We start from the raw sequence: 20,086 nt of genomic DNA, 5'->3' as shown, positions 1-20,086 counted from the left end.
GTGTTAAACAAAACCTTAGTTACGTCTGGTCCTCGGACTATCTACTTTGGGAAAATTAACACTTCAGTTCATTTTTCTAAGAATCAAACGGAATCTTGATTATGCTTGGCTCCTCGGACCACATACTTTGACGAAATTGGTATCTTTCATTGCTTGCCTAAGTATTACATAACTATTAGCCTTAGATTATATTTCTCTCGCTTTGGGTTTATGCACATTCACTTGTTTTCATTTGTTCACTACTGCTTGTTAATCTTGAAAGGAAAATAATCCCAATATATAAGTTATCAAGTGAAAATATGGGTGTATTCAGATTAATGGTACAATCATGTTAAGAGTTCATTCATCCATTCTGGAAATGAGATTATTTCATTGTCAGATTACCTATATTATCAAATTCTATGTTAAGGTCTACCCTATTCAATTAAACATCATATCATTCATACTAAGTATATGGGATACATTAAGATAAAGAGTTGAACTTCCCACACAAATCATATTTGTATGGAATAAAAGATATAAAAAAAAAAAAAAAACAAAAACAACAACTTCAAATTGTCATTATAAATTTGCATAGTTACATTTCATGTAAAGATAGGGGCAAAATCATAAAAAAGAGTTATCATAAAGATTGTCAGAGAGGAAAGGGAATTCTAGTCTACGCTTTGGCTTTCTGTGGAGGGTCTTCCTTGGACTTGGCCGTAGTTCCCTTTGATTCGTCTTATGACCCCTTTGGTTTGGCCTCAGTCTTATTAGGTGGAGGAGTCACTTCTTTGATGGTATGGGGAGCATTTGAAGTTTTGGTCTTGAACAGGGTCATAATTCATTTTCCCTTGTCTTTCTCCCCTGGTTGAGGACCCCCCTGGCTGATTTTCCTGCTTAAACCCTTACTAGTCTTCTCACCTTGTTCCTTGGCTGGGTCAGGACCTGTAGATGCTTTGGGAGGTGGAAAAGAGCCTTGCACAGTGGAGAGTTGTGTAGGAGGAATTGTCTCCGGAGCTGTTGGAGGAAGAGGAATAGCTTCAATTGCATGGATAAGCTGGGGTGTCACTAAAACCTAGGTTTCAAGCCCACTCTTTACAAATTTTATTGTATTGGGCTGTTTGGGTCTATTCCCTTATTTTGCTGTTGATCTTCCTCAACCCGTTTGTACTTATTAATGCAATCCATGAGCCGACGTACACTCCTTACAATACTAATTATAATAATTATTAATATTATTGAGGCAAAAACAAATATAAAAGAATTTTCTTTATATATATATAGTCATTTTTGATACTTTATACTTCAAATCACAATTTCGAAAGTGCCAACCAATTACTCAACTTTCTCATTTCACCCCACAATGCCGGGAATCCCAGATCTCATCACTCTTTCAGGCTTTTGCTGCTCATTGTATTCTCCCTTTATTTATGTACTCTTTTAGTACTATTCTAGTGGGACAATGACAATGAAATCTCTAAATTTATTATCATAACTTATATTGTCTAGTAACATGTATCTATTTAAACCATGATCATGAGTAAGTGCATAAATATATTCCTGAAAGATAAATAGGGGATTTCTTTTGGGTTATTACGATATATTTAAAACAAAATATTATAAAGGAATAGATAGATATCTCGAAACCAAATAAGACTGATTGACAGACTCCTTCCTTTAGTTTCTCATTTTCAGTCTAATTTACTCGGTTTATGTTCATTGGAGGATAACAAGATGGTTAGAAATCCTTTATTTGTTCAACCCAATCACTCTCTTGATTTTGAAAAGATTTTTATCTTTATCACTTCAATCAATTTCAAAAATTTTAAATTTACGCAAGTTTTTTTTTACCTTCTTTTCGATTTTTCCGCATCCAAACTCCAAAGGTTAAATGGGAAGGTCTAATGCAGAGATTGGCTAATGTACAAACAATCTATTTATGGAAAGGTCTAATGCGAGTAACTCGAGGGAAGAGAAAGATTACATATTATCATAAACTATCACTTCCAAAACCATTATTAATCAAGTATTAAAATCATATACAACAACTTGAATTTAATTGAATCGAATGGAATATCAAAATGCCTTGAATTTTCTTTCACTCCTCCATCATTAAGAAAGAAGGAAAAAAAAAAAAAATACCATTCGCATTCACAGCAAAATTGGTTGTTTGATCATCTTCTGTCAATAATTTCCAGTAATAAACTGTATATAAAGACTATAATTTATACAACTCGAATCATATACAACAAATTTGTTTTTGGTTTTCCCTCAATTGAGAAGATTAAAATGCATTCAATTTTCTTTTCTTTTTTTCCCCGACTCTATCATTTGTATAGTGAAAAAAATAGAATAATCCACAGGAAAAATGGAACGAGCATTAAGTCAGAGAAATTAGATTGAAATGTGTAACAATATCCTTCACTGCCGCTTTGCTAATGTCTTCTTCAATCCCATAAGAATCTTCCCAAACCACATTAAGTTCATGATAGCTAGCACCGAAGGCACCACAAAGACCAAGAAATATCCGAAGGCGTGCATTTGGATCACCTGCAGAGCAAATGAAATGGCTTCACATTTCTCTCCAAAAAAATATAGACTTAAATCATAACTGAACTTTTAGAAACATGACATACAAAACCAGCGGTTGAGTTTGGGAAGCAATTGGAAAAAAAAAAAAAAAAAATTAAAGGACAAATTTTGGCGAAAAAAAAATTCACTAGGTGCTTCTTATGTTTATACCGATAGTGTATTAACTCCAATGATAACTATTGTTTTAACTTTTAAGCATAATCTGTTGGTATTCTAAAATTGGCAAAAATATAAACAAATGAATAAGAGTTTCATGAATAAATTGAGAGCATTTATACAAGGATGGAATTTTCCCCTATACCAATTTGACATAATTTCCTCCAAACCAGTAGGTTCTATTTCAGACGACCAATTAATTGCGCCATTTAATCACATGAACTATTTTTTCAGTCACCAAATAATTTTTTATTTTTTGGCAGGTAAGTGAATCACTAACAGGTAACCACAATAATTTTAAATAAAAAACAAATCTAGTGTCTTTTCATAATAAAATTAAAAAATGTCCCATATTTGCATTAATTCAGAATTTAAGAAAGTTTTTATTCTGTATAGCTAATCTGAATTGGAACTTTTTTCTTTCCCATTCAGGATACTTATTATTAAGTCCATGTGTTTTTCCCCTTGTCTAAAACTAGGTAGACATTATGAGAGCAAAAAATTTGAAAATACTATTCCAAGCACAGTCTAGTAATTCTGATCAGCTTGCAGGCAGTAAAAGCTTTTATTTTCAAGAATTCAAAGCCCATGAAATACATATGCTGAGGACTTGCAAATCACCTGATTGTAGTGTAAGTAAACATGGTAAAACACGTAACCAAACAGCATAATTCTTGCAGCCTGCATTTCATAAGTTATTTCAACAGTCATTCTTTATTTAAAAAGTAATAAATAAATATAAGCAACTCATAGTAAGAAATCCGGTCATTTTCAACACAAAAAGCTGCTTGTGGCTGAAGTCATGCCACATTTCTGATGAGCTCAAATCAGCGTATCTAAATCTGAAAAATAGAACGCATAAGGTCACAGTTGGGGGCAACACTACTATCTGGCATCAGCGCATGATTTTGTGTGCAAGCCACCACAACCAAATTATAATTTCGTTTCCCCCTATTCAGCATAGATTTCAATGGATATCAACAGGCTAATAGGGTTGTATTATAATGAAATTAAAGGGGATTTAGACTCACCAGCCATGCAAAAAATATCAGTATGCCATTGATGAGATATGCATTAGATCTCTTCATACCAGCCGTATCAAGATACCTTCATGGAACCAAGAAGATCTATTAAAGCAAAAACTTTACAACACAAACATTACAACACATGAGTTTTACTTCTAAACATACCATCTCATATTGACCTCTGGAGTAGTAACCTCGGAGATGAGGATCATGAACGTATAAAGTTGCCCTTCTCCAGAAAACATAGAATATGCCACTGCAACTCCAGAAAGGGAGTGATGGATAATCTGAAATTAAAAGATTAAAATGCTTGTAATATGGCTTTTAAATGTTCTTAAATAAACTTTTTATGATATACTGCTTTGTCATTGAATCAATTTATAAAAGCAGCATGCCTTCCCCAATTTGCTCCCTCATAACTTAACCACCCAATCCCAGTGTTTGAAGTCATTAAATTCATTGACAATGAAGGATTTGACCTAGATTCAAGAGAATTGAAAATAATTGTTTAAACCCAAAAGGCCAAGTGCAGAAAGCAGAGTCATAAGACTCACTTCCATTATGTGTCTAAATCTACAAAAATACTTGGCTAGAAACAGGGTGAAGAGGCAGATAAAAGCATTCCTCAAGGGAGAAAGTGTACAGTATGTGAGAAAAGGTGGTTTCTACGTTGAAGTATTATCAGTTAAATAAAAACACACAGCAAAGTGAAGCATAAAAGGAAGTATGGTGTGTGTGGATGTGGGTGTGTGTGCACCTGCATGTGCAGAGAGTGTAGGACAGACTACTGGACTTACATACTCCATTCCACCTAAAGAAGGATAGAGCCAAAAAATCATTGCAAGATCTGCAAGAAAGTATCCAACAGAGACCTGTCAAAAATCAAATAAATAGTATTATATGGAGAAAACTTCTCAAATGATTAAAAGATGCGTAGTAATCAAATGTAGCAAACCCGGAATGCTTTCAAAATGTAGGTATGCAATAAGCTAAAGGGAGGTGCATCCTCGGCATGTTCCCAAAATAGGTAGATGAAGACAGCCAATCTGCTTCCCAATTTTCAGTTATCATTTTTCCTATTCACAAGGATGGCCCATTATCTTGCCAAGAGCCTTGTAGCTTAGTGGCAAGGCCTAGTCTCCTTTATGAGGAGAACCAGAGTACAAGTCCCCCTTCTCCCACTTGTTGTAACAATTAAGTTAATCAAAGAAGAAAAAAGAATGGGGGAACTGAAGCAGAATGCAAAATTATTTTCCTGAAAAAAAAAAAAAAAAAAATTTTGGCCCAAAAGCTGAACAAAAGGGGTGGAAGAAATGAAAGGCATGACACTCTTTTTAAGAAAATAATTACAACATGTTTTGTAGGGCATCAATATATGCAGCTTTTAATTTTTACAAGCAGAGGTTGGCAAGTAGGGTTACTTATTGACATAACAGGTTGGAAGGTCAAGACTGTTTTAATTCATTATAAAGTTGAGAAGCCATGTTCTTGGCATCACCACCAACACTCATGCACAGGAAATTAAAGTTAAAAAGTCGTCTACTCAATTTCTTAGTATCATTATTGCATTAATGAAAACCTGGGCAATATTCAGAAAAGAAAGATGTTTCTAAGACACCTAAGCATCAGATTATTTATTTTTCCTGAATCGATTAAAAACAGAATGTGCAAAGTCACATACAGAGACCGCAGCTATGTATTTTCCAATTATTTATTATGAAAATAAATTCATAAATAAATAAACTTACCCCCAAGGCAAAAACTGACAGAGGTGAGCTTCGAAATGTAACAAGGCCAGCAACCCGCTGGTCAGAAAAGAGATCTGACCAGAACACAAAATACAAGGAAATAACTGTGATAAAAATAGCATGAATTGTGGAGATACCGCTGCCAAGATTAATTTTTTTTTAATTAAGAAAAGATATAAGCAACAAATGAAAAAGGAACAAATTAATAATAGGTTGAACAACAGGAGAGACACACTTACCGATTATTCCACTCAATTCGTTGGATTTTTGTAAGACCATTATAACTCTTAAAATAAAAGGTACTGATTAATTGGGTAAGATCATAGCCCTGTAAAGGGGAAAAAGATTTAGAATGAGTTAATAAAGCGGTAATTACACGTACAACTCAAATGAAACAAACAGAAGATCAACTATCTTCAGTCTTTCACAACTGAACAATAAAACAGAAAGACAAGGGTATACCACTTTGAACAAAAAAATGCCTCCGAGGACACAAGTGTAAGGCATAAAGGGATCTGCTAATAAGTAGTTCTTAGCCAGCGCCTGAGCCTGATTTTGGTAAGTCTTAATAGCCATAGCTGTTTTTCTAGAGACTGCCATAATAACGTACTCCTTCAACAATAATGCTATGTTATATTAGCAGATCTTATCTCCTTTCTTCTCTACTTGTAACTTTTTCTTCTGCTCTTCCTTTTCCGTTCATCACTTCAATTCATTAATAAACAAGCAAGCAAGAAGTTAGCAAGCAACAACAAGAACGCAACTACAGAACATGAACATGAACATGAACATGCATGCATAATACTATAATTCATGATCATCCTAAAATAGTACGGAAAAACTTAGTTTAGATTCCTTAGGCCATGTTATGGATCAGACCCACCATTCTATTATGGATCTCATCGAGTTTACAAAAATCAATTCGTTTTTTTATTTTTATTTTTATTTTTTAAAATGAATCTAAAACTCTAAATTTTATCATAACATTCTAATAAGTTCTATGAAGTTCAACATATATTGTACGTTAAGAATCAGAATAAAACCAACTCTTTTACCTTAGCTAAGCTTACAGATAGAAATGAACATAAATTGAAAGAGCAAGTAGAATGGCTGCAATACAAATAAATGGGTACATAATATATATAAATGGTAAAATCCATAGAAGTATAAAGAAGAGCAAAAACACAAAATCAGTCATAAAATATGAAACCCATATCAGCAAAATCTAAACTTTATGATGGAAATGAAAAAAAGAGAGAGGTTGGATCAAAATGAATGATAGATCTGAGAAACATAAAAGCCAAAAAGAAAGTCAGAAACAGATGAAAAGAGCTTACCATCCAGAAAAGCCAAAAATGTTATGTTGAAGGAAGAGGATCCGTGAATATTTATATCAGATCAGTTGCAAGCGCAGGCAGATGGGTAATTGGGAAATCAAAAAGACATGAACCCCAAAAACCAGAGATTGAGGAGCAACTGCAAACTGCAGATGGGTATTTGCTAAAACGACAGAGTACCCAAATGGTGTCGTTTACATGCCATTCCGTGTTCTGTTCTGCTTCTACTTCTGTTTCTGTTGTTCTGGACTTTTGGGTGGGTTTGGTTTGGATGAGGCCTAGGCCATATGGTTTGTTATCCAATCCAATCAAGATAACGAAACCTAACAGCAACAAATGTGATTGCCTGATTCGCATACCACCATGCTCTCTCTCTCTCTCTCTCTCTCTCTCCTTTATTTTTTTGGAAAATGTTCTTGGTTTTTTCTTACCAGCTGTCTGTGCTGGCTATTATAATGCACACGCATGTGCCATGCAAACATACCTTTAAAATCAAACACAATTTCTATCATAAAATATAAATAATTAGTCAAATTATATTTTTAAAAAGTAAGTACAATTAGTTATATATTAAAATTCTTACCCAAATTTAATACAGCTTATAATCATTTTTTTTTAATTTTTTATAAGACAGAATATCCAATGATTTTTGTTGTGTGATAATTTGTATTGATTATATGTGATTAGATTTAAAAAAAAAAAATTATAGTTCATTAATATTAGGTTCTTAGTATTTTGCATTCATCAACTCACTTGACTCAAAGATTAAAAAATTTAAGTGGATAATTATGGTATGGTCCTTACATAATTTAGTAACATGGTGCAAAATTGGATTCTAATTTTAAATTTTAATTAAACTTTCTCTGAGCCTTAACTATTAATATATACTAGTATGTAACCCATGCTTATACACGGAAGTGATGAATTGTACTGGTGTTATTGATGTTATTTTAAGTTATTAAAAATGTAGGACATAATTCGATCAGAACATTTGTAGGTACTAAAATAGTTTTTCCTTGTAATTTTCATGATATTGGTTATTCCAAGTTTCTCATTACATTGTTATTAGGTATATAATTTTGAAAATCACTATTGGATACTATATATACAATAGGGATGGCAATGGGGCGGAACGGGGCTGAAGGATGGGGTTTTCGTCCCCGCCCCGTATAGTTTTGTCTTGCCCCATCCCTGCTTGCCCCGCATGATTGGGAAAACTTTCTCACCCCATCCCCACCCCTTGGGGCCTTGCGAAACCTCGTAAAACTCTACTTTTTGTTAATTTGCCCTACAACTAGTACAATTTTTTTAATGAAACTTATTTCATTAATAAAAATGTACTTGAAATCACAACTAAATGTATTCCATCAAATCAAATCAATTTTTAGAAAAAAAAATTGAATAATATATCCAAGTGTTTAACAAGACAATCATAAAAAAAATCTCATAGTATAACACATAACAAAATAAAGGCAAAGAACCACATTGGGTAAAATAAAATAAGCTAATATTGATACGGTTTTTTAAATAGTAGGGTTTTAAGATATGAAAAATTTACAGTTATAACCCTTCGCAACGCAGGGCGGGGCGGGTCTAAAAAGTCTATACCCATCCCTGCCCTGCCCCGTGGTGCGGGGCTAAAATCTTGCCCCATCCCCGTCCTACCACCTTTGCAGGGTAGGGAAAACCCGCGCGAGGCGAAGTGGGGAGGGGCGGGTTAAGTGGGGCGGGGAAAAATTGCCATGCCTAATATACAATATCAATTTACAATTATTGTCTGTGAAATTCTACTAAATATAACAAAAAATAAAATAATAAATTGGTCAAATAGTATCTCTTAAATTGAATGGAAATAGGTGCATGAGTTTGTTTAGCTCAATTACAGTTTGATAATTTCAATATTTTCGTGTACAAAATATTTGAATAGAAACAGTATAAAAAATATGCTCATTAGTTCAAAGAAAAAATTAACAACAAAAATCTAAACAATTTGATTTGTATGGAAAGCTAACAAAAGTAAAGTCCAATTTTAATTCTAATTAAATTTTCTTTAAACTTTGGTTTAAAAAAGTTTTTTTAATATAAATATAAATAAATATATATATATATATATATATATATATATATATATATATATATATATATATATATATATATATATTACTTAGTTAGTAATGGACTGTATATGGTCATAGTATAATACATAAATGACTTATAAACTTGAATTGTTTTTAGTTATAAAAAAAAGACTCATAAATATAAAATCAATCAAAAATTATGTTTTTATGATTTGTATATATTGAGCTCTTCGTTTTCTACACTAAATTAACTCATTTGGCACAAAAATTAAAAAGTTTAGATTAAATAAGATGCATGTGGCAAAATTAAACTTTAATTGAGATCCAATTTTTATACTAAATTAATTCACTTGCCACAAAAATTTAAAAATTTAGATTAGATGGAACACGTGGTGCAAAATTAGACTCTAATTGAATTCTAATTTGAAATCTAATTGGATTTTCTCTTAGAATTACCTTTATATATATATATATATATATATATATAGATTATAATTATAATAAATGTAAGGACCAGATTCGGTCCATAGCCCAAGCGGTTTAAGCAATTGCCCAATAAGCCTAAAGCAATGAATTTATAAGAGAGTGGGCTTGAAACTGAACGTCCAATGAGATAGGTGATAGGTTGGTTCGTGTCGAGATAAACAATATAAATAGTTTGAACAAAGAAAAATGCTCCCTAGTCAGGTCCGAGGAAGGAATGTTCTTATATATTTTTTCTGGACTTATACAAATATTCAAGTTCTTAGTTACACAGTGCTTTTTCTCTCTCTCAATCTCAGATACCCCCCCTTTTGTCATGGAGTTCTTCCCTTTTATATGTCATTCTCTTCTGTCATCTCAGTATTCCACGTGTAGATCAGATTGCTAATCATCTTGATACTTGTCTTATCAGCACATTCCTGAAGTCTCTGTGGATAGCTGTAAGACTGAAAGTTACTGTTTAGGTTTCACTTCCACATTAATGGGGTCAAGGGGTTAGATGCAGAGCATTCAATGCAGTGGTAGTAGCTTTTTGCCTTGATATTTCTCATCTCTCTGGTGACTTACCTCTAACTGAAGCTTATCCTCCCAAGCATGGTTGCCCACTGCCTCATCTTGATACTTGTCTCATCAGCACATTCCTGAAGTCTCTGTGGGTAGCTGTAAGGCTGAAAGTTACTGTTCAGGTTTCACTTCCACATTAATGCGGTCAAGGGGTTAGATGCAGAGCATTCAATGTAGTAGTAGTAGCAGCTTTTTGCCCAAATATTTCTCATCTCTTTGGTGACTCACCTCTAACTGAAGCTTATCCTCCCAAGCATGGTTGCCCATTGCCTAGGGCTTGATGGGTGGTTGGATTTTAGGCCTCTAATCTACAGTCCAAGGAGGGGTCGCTTCTCGGACAACATCACTTGTTCATTGCGATTCGACCTCTTCTTTGGCTCAATAACTTATTTGTTTTCGCTAGTATTTATCTGACGTCCTCGGGCTATCTGACGTCCTCGGGTGTGGCCCACGGCTCAATATCCTTATTTAGGCTCTTTGTCCTTACAATAAATAATAATGTTCACTTCGAGAATATCAGATTCAAGATACATCTAATACAACTTTTGTGTCTACTAAAGAATATATATAATTAATTATTCTATAAAAATAAAATAAAATAATAATAACTAGTATTATACCTATGACTTAATCAAGAATCATGTGTAAACTAAAGAAAATATGAAAATATTTTTTAATTAAAATTAAAATTAAAATAGATAATAAAAAATAAAGTGATCTTTTACCCTTTTACTTTAAGTTATACAATGAATGCATGTTGTTGTGTAAGATTAAGATTTTATAAATAAAATAAAATAAAATATAAATCCAAATTAATTGAATGGAAGATGGTAGATAACTATATAAGTAATATAAAAGGAGATGCCTAAAAAAATATAGCAAATGTTAACAAGCACCACACAGGTGCTTGTTAAGGATGTACTAAGGTGAGTTTCATTTAATAAAAAATTAAAAAAAAGGACATAAAACTGGTGTTACAAGTTATTTTAATATTTTTTCTCTCTATAAAGTTATCCTTACATTGAAAAAAAATGACATAAAGCTGCAAAAATAGACAAAAAATAGTGCAAAAAAAAAAAAGTTAAAAAGTTGCTCAACGGGCACTTTACGGTGCCCATTAACACAAGCCAAAAAATATAAAGAGAGTTTGCATAATAATATATTAAACTTTAAACCACCATATGGATTGAAGAATTCCACTATTAAATCACATATTTTCTTTATTCTTAGTGTCTGTTTGGGAACACTTTATTTAGTTGAAATTGAAAACTTTTTGCTGAAAGTACTGTAGATAAAGCTAAAAGGTAGCTGAAATAGTACAATAAGACTCATAAATAGTACTAAAAAGTGTAATGAGACCTGTGAATAGTAGCAAAATAAGCTAAATAGTGAGAAAGTCCTTTACCATTTGTGCTATAATATAATTCCAAAGAAGCTAATGCTTTGAAATGCAGTCTAAAGATTTAAAAGGCTAGCTTTGTTCATATTAAACCTAGTAATCAATGGGTTCCAATTAGCTTAATTGGTAAAATCTCTGATAGTTGAATAAGAGATTTGAGATTCAATCCTCGCCTATACTAAAAACCGATTAGTGTCTTGGTCTGATGATAAAAAGCTATCATCAGGAACAGACTTCATAGGTTGAAATTCTCTTTAAAAAAAAAAAAAACTAGTAATCACAAATTACAATAGCAAGTAAGCAAACCCAATATTTTTATTGAATTTTGAAATTGTGTAAACATAATAAGCAAGTGCATCCAAGTCCTTTAGAAACAAAATTAGAGAGGCTAAGATAAGCCTTTTGCTATTAAGAAAAATTCCAATATTATTGATAATATATTTGGAATAGCTATTTATTATTGATAAAATTCTTGGACTGATTCAGAGAAGAGGATCAAAACTAACCTTTGTTGTGAACAAGTATTGACTATTGGTCTTGAAACCTTTTTATCATTTTTCATATATTGTATTACGTTCTGCCATTGACATTTTCTAAGAAAAGGAGGCTGGATGAGATATGTCTTGTAAGTTACACCAATACAGCCGAACCTTTATTCAATCTTAATTGGGTCCTACATGATAAGTGACATATTTTAATATTATGACATATTGTGATGCACTTTAGTGAATGAATATGATGACATGTAGGGTTATGGATATCTTATGGATATTTTATAGTGTATGTCAATATCTGTGACATTTGTATTTTAGGCAATTGCTTTGTTTATGAACCTTAGTGGGGGGCAAAAACGAAGAGCAAATGTTATGGTGGAAAAGTGATACCCTAACAAGTTGCTAGCTAACTAACTGTGACTATGCATGGGTTCGGATTAGGTTCAATGTTTTCACTGCATTGGATCTGGTCGGATGGTTACACGTATCTAAAAATAGACATGTGTCACAATTCCAACAGGTTCAGTGCCATTGGACACTGGACCAAAACCTCCCCCCAATGCATGTTTATGTTCAAATAAAAACAAGGCCATGCATGCAGGCCATTTGTGAACAAACTTGGAACATCTGTCTCTGAGAAGGCTGTTGCGCAGATAATGGCTGAATTCCAAAATATGTATGTAGGTGATTACTCTCCTAAAGCAAAGCATCATGCATGCTTGATACCAAAAAAAAAAAAAACATTATTACTAGTAGATTTGGTGAGACTATATATATATGAGATGAGTTCAAGTTACATCTAGTGTAACTTGACTAGAATTACACCCATTTTACACTGTTGATTCTCATTAAATCTAACGGTCAGCAAAAGACTACCTCTCACATCATTAATATGTAATTATTATTTGATAGGTCAACTCGTTTTAATTAAATTCTCCCACATTCACCACCTCTCTCTTCATAATATATAATCATCTTTCACTTATTAAAAAAAATAAAAAATCTTATTCTCCTCGCCCACTTCTAATTCTGTTCAATTAGGTTGATAGACCTTGAAATTAATTGAAGATGTTTGTAAACATCTCATGAATAGTTCTTTTTTCTTCTCCTTCTTTGGTGTAATATTGGACCATTGGTGGTGAATATATTGCTGGAATTCACATTAGTATATTAAAGTATTGAGCTATTGGTCGATAGAATCAGATTATATTGGTTGAATGTACATAATTTTAATATCATTGCCAATGTGTTTTGCTGGATTTACTTGGTCAATGAACCTCTTGAAACTACCAGCTGCATCTAATATCAATACTGCTTGCCAATCCTCAATCTTTGTGAGGTGATTTGCTTGATGGATAGGAAGATGATTATTAATAGTAAGGCAATGAATGTGGGGAATTTAATTTAAATGAGTTAGACATGGTAAATAATAATTACATATTAATGATGTGAGAGGTAGTCTTTTGCTGGTCGTTAGATTTAATGAGAATCAAAGGTCTAAAATAGTTGTAACTCTAATCAAGTTACACCAGGTGTAGTTTGAACATATATATATATATATATGAGATGGATTCAAGTTACACATTCATTGTCCCCTAATCGTCGAGTGTGATTTCCTAGTCTCCTCAACATAGTGAAATACTTCTTCTTTTTTTCTAATTATAAAAAACAAAAACAAAAACAGAAAAACACGAACTCAACAAAAAAAAAAAGTTTTGCAAACATATTTGTAAAGTCATTGGCAAAAAAATGAATATATGTAAAATGTTTTAAATAATAAATAAGGAGAGAGAAACAAAATTGCTATTAATTAAGTGAATGAAGTGTAAGTCAATTAGCATTTAATGCTATTTTTTTAACAATTAGATCAATTACAATCTACGGTCCACAAATGGTGTAACTATAAGTTACACCAAGTGTAACTTAAACCCATCTCATATATATCTTAATTTAAGCTCTTTTATTTATTTATTTATTTATTTTGGATATAGAACAGTTAGGCATCAATGTTGCTGGTAAAGTACCTCTTGATTCAGGGTTATCCACTGGAGATTTTACTCACCGCTTGCTTCAATATGGTGCATCATTTTGTTTACGGGGTTGATGTAGGTTATGTATGGGTAGGTAATATGAAGTTCTAATAGCTTATATATTCTTTCTTTTTGCTTAGCAAATTTGTGCTAGACAGCATCGGGACGTACGTGAAGTCCCCTCCTTTTTAGTTTTAAATGGTAACTCAAAAGAAGAAAATTTAAATGGTTGTCTCTAATTTAGGATGTGATAGGAAATATTTTATGGCAGTTCTATGCTTATTATGATGCTGAGTCTTTCTTGCTGTGTATATGAAAAATAATATTTTTGGCCTTTCTAATTAACTAGCACTCTTTAATTGATGATTTTTGTAAGTTAATTTATTGTAATTCAATATATTGGTAATTAAAAAGAAGCATTTAATTTCCAAAATTGAGGTGCTCATGAATGACAAAGTTACTTCCTTTTTTTTAGAGTATTATTATATATTTGCACACTAATTTAGTTTAAAATGTCAGTTAACTATAAAAAAAATTGTAATGAAGGAACATCCTTATCTTGCCAAAATATACCTAAAATTAGTAGGATTTTTGAATTACTATTATATATACGCGGTATAGCTTCCTCATCGTTATTAGACTTTTTGAATTTTAGGTTGTAATTCTTTAGGAGTGTTTTGATACACTTTATGTATATTGAAACTATATTAAAAAAAACTATCTTCTCTTTTGAATAAAGATTCTTTGTTAGAAAAAAAAAATCACTATAACCTTTGTATATGAATTATCCTTAGAGCTTGATGTTGAGGCTCCTCTTGGATCTCAAGAAGTAGATACTAAAAGTTGATCTTTTATTATTAACTTTAGAGATGGAAAGAATATATATATATATATATATATATATATATATATATATATATATATATATATATATATTTTGAATTTCAGTGCTTTTTTTAAAATTTTTTATTATTAAGATTATTTGCATTAAGAATAAAGAGTGACCCTAAACCATCTCTACCAACTGAGTAGAAAATCAGAGCAGGAAGGTTGGAGATAGTTAGAGGTCTGTCCCAATTACAAAAGGATGCCCAAGAAGCAACATTATGGGCCAAAAAATTCAGGTTCCTGCTGGATACAAAACAAAAATCCCAGCAAGATAAAGATCTTAAAGATTCATTTATAATATTCAAAATAGGAAGAAGAAAATCACTTTCAGTGCTTTTTGGTCTTAGAATGTAACATTAAAAGTATTTTGTCATTTTATTATTCTAGAAATGGTTTGTAAGAGGTACCAAAGGGTTGAATTTTATTTGGGCCTAAAATGTTTAATTTCACATAAGATGACTAGATTAGCATTTTTTTCTCATGAGCAATCACGCCCTCTAAAGGAAAATTTATATAACCTCTGGTCTGAAATGCAATATATATATATATATATTGCTTATCATAGAAATTGAATAGAACTTATACCTAATATGTTGTTGGAGCAACTTCTGTTTTATTTTCATTTTTAATTATGCCAGCCTAGAAACCGTTGAATCGTTGATCATTAATGGTTTTAGGGGTAATCACTGCTGACTTCTTTAGGTGGCTGACAAAATTCGTGGAGATGAACATGTTTGTGTGATAGAAAGGAAAAATCTAAGATATCTTTCTGAACTCCTCCCAAGAGTTGATATGGTGACTTTGGATATATCTTTTATTCATCTCAATTTTCTTGGTAAGCTTTCTAAAAGCGGTAGAAAATGTAGTGTTCTTATTTTAAAGAATTTTTGAGTGACTGCTTTCAACCCATTTGACGTACCAAGTGGTTGTGTGATTATGAGTTCTTTTTTTTTTTTTTTTTCAAATAAATAATTTTTTATTCCAAGGGGAGATTTGAACTAGTATCTACTTCATGATGGTTTAGCTATCCCTTGGGTTAACTATGATTCTTCTCCTTTTCCTTTCTTAGACTTTTGTCAATTAAAGATTGAACTCTAGAGGCCTATTTTATTTATAGCATATTTGGTTGGAGTGATATTAGGAGAGAGAGAGAGACAGAGAGAGAGAGATAGAGAGAGACAGAGAGAGAGAGACAGAGAGAGAGAGAGAGTATTTTCTCCAGTTTGGTAGGAGAGAAAAAAAGAAGATGGAAAAATGGGGTGAGGTTATTATCTCCCCTTACCCACAAATTTAATCCCTCCAAATTGAGAGGAAAACATGTGGCTAATGTCAAAAAATTTGCATTTAATATAATATGATTTAGAAGTAAATTGCTACAAATCACTATTTCTTTCGTATCAACAAAGAAAAATACAGTAATTTTTCATTCTTCCATTTTTCAATCCTTCCTATCTTTTCCACCCTTTGTTTAGAGCAATTAACTTAACCATCTAATGGCTTTAGCCGAGTAATATATATATATATATATATATAATCTATCTTATATTCTTATTGTCTCATTCATGTGTTTCTATTATTTATTTATTTTTGTTTTACACTATTTTGATATCAACATTTTTTGTTCATTCTATTCATACATATGATTGTAAACACAAAATTGCCCAATGGCAGAAAATCAAACAATTGAATAGAAATATGGTTTGCAAATATAAATTTATATTGATGAATAATGAGTACAATCTCTATTTCAATTCTTATACAAAAGAAGACCCTCTGATTCTATCTTCATTGAACTTGACTCGAACAAGAAATCTTCTTGACTTTAGCTGGAAGTTGGATTGAACGGTCTCTACAACAAATCTCTAGTTTTGAGCTTATTAGAGATTTATTGTTCTTCAAGTCTTTGAATGTGAAGGCTTTTGGGTTGAAGTTCTTCGGAGCTTTAGAGGCTTGATCCGTTGAGCTTTGAAGATTTAGGGTTGAGCTTTGAAGATTTAGGGTTTGTTGAAGTTTGTGGAGGCTTTTTGTAGCTTGATTCCAATAGAACTTCAAAAAACTTTGAATGTTCTTCGTGTGTTCTTGAGGCAGAATTTCTCTAGAGCTTTGACGTCTTCGAAAAATTCTCTCCCAAATGAGAGAGGATGTCCTCTATTTATAGTGATTTCAGAGGATTAGCTCCCCTTTAAATTGATATGCTTGAAAATATGTAGTAGGCTTTTGATTGGTTCAAATTTTGCTTAGAGATAATTATTTCTATTTATCTATTTTATAAATATTAGATGTTGATAAAGATAATAATCAACAAAGATAAATAATTATCTCTATTTATTTTAATAAAGATAATTATCCATCAATTTTGAGTAGAAAATTTATCTTTATTTTTTTAAAAATAATTATCCACAAACTTTGAATAGTGGATTTATCTTTAACTTGTGGACCTAGTGACACGTGGCAAATTTCAATATGCCAATGTAATATCAATTTCGATGACACGTGTCATCATTTGATTAAGTTAATTTAATGACATATTAATCTAGAATTTGTCATTAAATTTTTTATGTGACATTTTGTAATTGGTTTGATAATTTTTTTGCCTCCAACAATGATATGACCTTTTTTTTTTTAATTCTATTTTTTCATGGGATAGCAATAAAAATTTTAATTTCAATAGGATTTAAATTCTATATCAAATGGAATTCTACCAATATTGAGTTTGTGTAGAAGTAATAGGCAGCTAATCATAATTTATCACATACAATAATTGTAAAAAAATGATACAATTATTGTAGCTTGATTCCAATAGAACTTCAAAGAACTTTGAATGTTCTTCGTGTGTTCTTGAGGCAGAATTTCTCTAGAGTTTTGACGTCTTTGAAAAATTCTCTCCCAAATGAGAGGGGATGTCCTCTATTTATAGTGATTTCAGAGGATAAACTCCCCTTTGAATTGATATGCTTGAAAATATGTAGTAGACTCTTGATTGGTCCAAATTTTGCTTAGAGATAATTATTTCTATTTATCTATTTTGATAAATATTAGATGTTGATAAAGATAATTGTGGGGGTAAAATAAATAAAATATATATATTTGGGCCTTGGGCCTGATTTGGTGATGTAGGCCTGTCCAAGCAGAGCCTTTGAGGTCCGCAGGCCAGTTCACGTCACAAGGGGTGAAGGAGTTGTCTGAGGAGGAGTATCTCCTCGGACGGGTCAAGTAAAAGTCATGGGACATGCCAAGGGGTTTGGAGACAGAATTCCAGAAGATCTGTTGGATAAAGGCGTGATCTACGCAGTTTTTGGAAGGAAGAATGTGTGAGAAATATCAGAGGAGAAAAAGCTGTTACCACCGCATTAAAGACCCTACACCTACCTCCCTAGCCGCATTAATGGAGAAATGACATTTGAACAGTGAGGTTCAGCCTTTCAGCTGGTATTTGAAGGTTTCAAGAAGGTGCTGGATGTGATAAGTATCTAGTTAGGAGATTTGTGATACACGTGGAAGAAAGAAAGAAGAAGAAGAGAGATACAAGAGAACAAGAGAGATATAAAAGGTAAAAGATGGCAGAAGAAAAGGGGGGATTTGAACACGGGAACGGTAGTTGTAATATTGTTCTTAAGGAAAGAAAGGCAATATAAGTGGTCCTCGGCTTACGTCCGAGGAGAGTTTCTTTGCTATTCTCATTTATTGAATACGCGGATGACAGCAATTTAGCTTGATTTTTCTCTTTATCCAACATCCATAGTCTAGGTTCAAGCCCATACTCTACGAATTTTATTGTATAAGGCTCTTTGGGCCTGAGTCCATTTGGTGACTGGACCGGGTACAAATTGTGCACTTACAATAATAATCAACAAAGATAAATAATTATCTCTATTTATTTTAATAAAGACAATTATCCATCAATTTTGAGTAGAAAATTTATCATTATTTTATTTTAATAAAAATAATTATCCACAAACTTTGAATAGTGGATTTATCTTTATCTTGTGGACCCAGTGACATGTGGCAAATTTTAATATACCAATGTAATATCAATTTCGATGACACATGTCATCATTTGATTCAGTTAATTTAATGACATATTAATCTAGAATTTGTCATTAAATTTTTGATGTGACATTTTGTAATTGGTTTGATAATTTTTTTGCCTCCTACAATGATATGACCTTTTTTTTTAATTCTATTTTTTCATGGGATAGAAAAAAAAATGTTAACTAAAAATGTTAATTTCAATAGGATTTAAATTCTATATCAAATGGAACTCTACCAATATTGAGTTTGCGTAAAAATAATAGGCAACTAATCATAATTTATCACATACAATAATTGTAAAAAAATGATACGGTAAATAATGTGTTGCTAGAAGGTTTGAATGGTGTTTTTTGACTTTTTCTCTAGTGTTAAAAGACAATGCCTTAATGATGAGAATCAACAAGCATTCAAGGATCCATTGCATGTTCCAGTTGGGCCTATTACAAGAGCAAGATCCAAGAAGATCCAAGAAGCACTTAACGGGCTGATTCAAGAGATTTGGGCTGATTCTAACGCAGGATATTCCAAGCTTGGCCCAAAGGAAGATGAAAGTGTAGTAAATTTAATTCAAGCTATTTAGGGCTGATCTGACTAATTTGGGAGTGATTTATGGCATGAATTAATGGCTGATTGACTTTCCAGCTTTGTATCAGTTAAGACAGATTTTTTCCTATTTTGGATCTGCTAATTTCAGACCAAATCAGCTTTTATTTAGGGTTTTATTATTTAGTACGTTTTTTAGGTATTTTCCTTGTTTTTAGGTGCATTTAATGCTTTTTAGGTCAAACTTGAATCCTAATATGGTAAGGTATCAATTAGGAGTTATTTTAGAATATATTTTCTTGTCTGTCAAGTTTTGTGGAGTCCTTAAATAGGCTCTGAAGTTTGTAAACGTTTTTCAGATTATTATTGAATAAAAATTCAGAAAAGGTGAGGCTTTGCTCTCTTTTGGTTCTTCAAGAACTGTGAACTTATCAAGGATTCTTCCTTGTGGCGTTCAAACTTTATACATTTAGTTCGTGATTCTTTATAATCATTGGGTCAAGGTCAACTTATACCTTTGGTTCGCGTTTCGATTATAAACGTTGGGTCAGGGTTTCTATCATAAATCTGATTTTTAGCTTTCCTGGGTTAAATATTCCAATATTTTTGTTGGGTCTCAAAGCGTGTCGATTGAGGTTCACATCATTTGGTATGAGAGCACAGGTTCTAAAATCAGTTTTCTATCCCTTTATCTTTTGTTTCCTGTTATCATCCTATCCTGTTTCTGTTGTGTTC

General features: G+C 32.1%; 1 protein-coding gene across 1 annotated transcript; it reads right to left on the bottom strand.

Annotated features, from left to right (window-relative positions):
* Positions 1-2,164: 2,164 nt before the first annotated feature.
* Positions 2,165-7,265, bottom strand: LOC142643679 (uncharacterized). The gene is made up of 9 exons (XM_075818381.1): positions 6,841-7,265; positions 5,966-6,208; positions 5,743-5,831; positions 5,504-5,642; positions 4,553-4,627; positions 3,921-4,042; positions 3,762-3,837; positions 3,352-3,411; positions 2,165-2,532 (listed from the first exon to the last, which is right to left on the bottom strand). Exons 2-9 carry the CDS (start codon positions 6,101-6,103, stop codon positions 2,404-2,406), a joined length of 828 nt encoding a protein of 275 aa, XP_075674496.1. The 5' UTR covers positions 6,104-6,208; positions 6,841-7,265; the 3' UTR covers positions 2,165-2,403.
* Positions 7,266-20,086: the final 12,821 nt, after the last annotated feature.

This window comes from Castanea sativa, chromosome 7, assembly GCF_040712315.1.
Source record: "Castanea sativa cultivar Marrone di Chiusa Pesio chromosome 7, ASM4071231v1".
Lineage (NCBI taxonomy): Eukaryota > Viridiplantae > Streptophyta > Magnoliopsida > Fagales > Fagaceae > Castanea > Castanea sativa.
The sequence above is the reverse complement of the archived record's forward strand: the minus strand, read 5'-3'. Positions and strand labels throughout refer to the sequence as shown.

What these genes read in the sequence shown, in the direction of transcription:
- LOC142643679 (XM_075818381.1), bottom strand. Translation starts at nt 6,103, where the DNA reads ATGGCAGTCTCTAGAAAAACAGCTATGGCTATTAAGACTTACCAAAAT. An exon ending in GCATTTTTTTGTTCAAAGTG is followed by an intron (nt 5,832 to 5,965) that starts GTATACCCTTGT and finishes TCCCCTTTACAG; the next exon opens with GGCTATGATCTTACCCAATT. An exon ending in CCAGAGGTCAATATGAGATG is followed by an intron (nt 3,838 to 3,920) that starts GTATGTTTAGAA and finishes GGTTCCATGAAG; the next exon opens with GTATCTTGATACGGCTGGTA.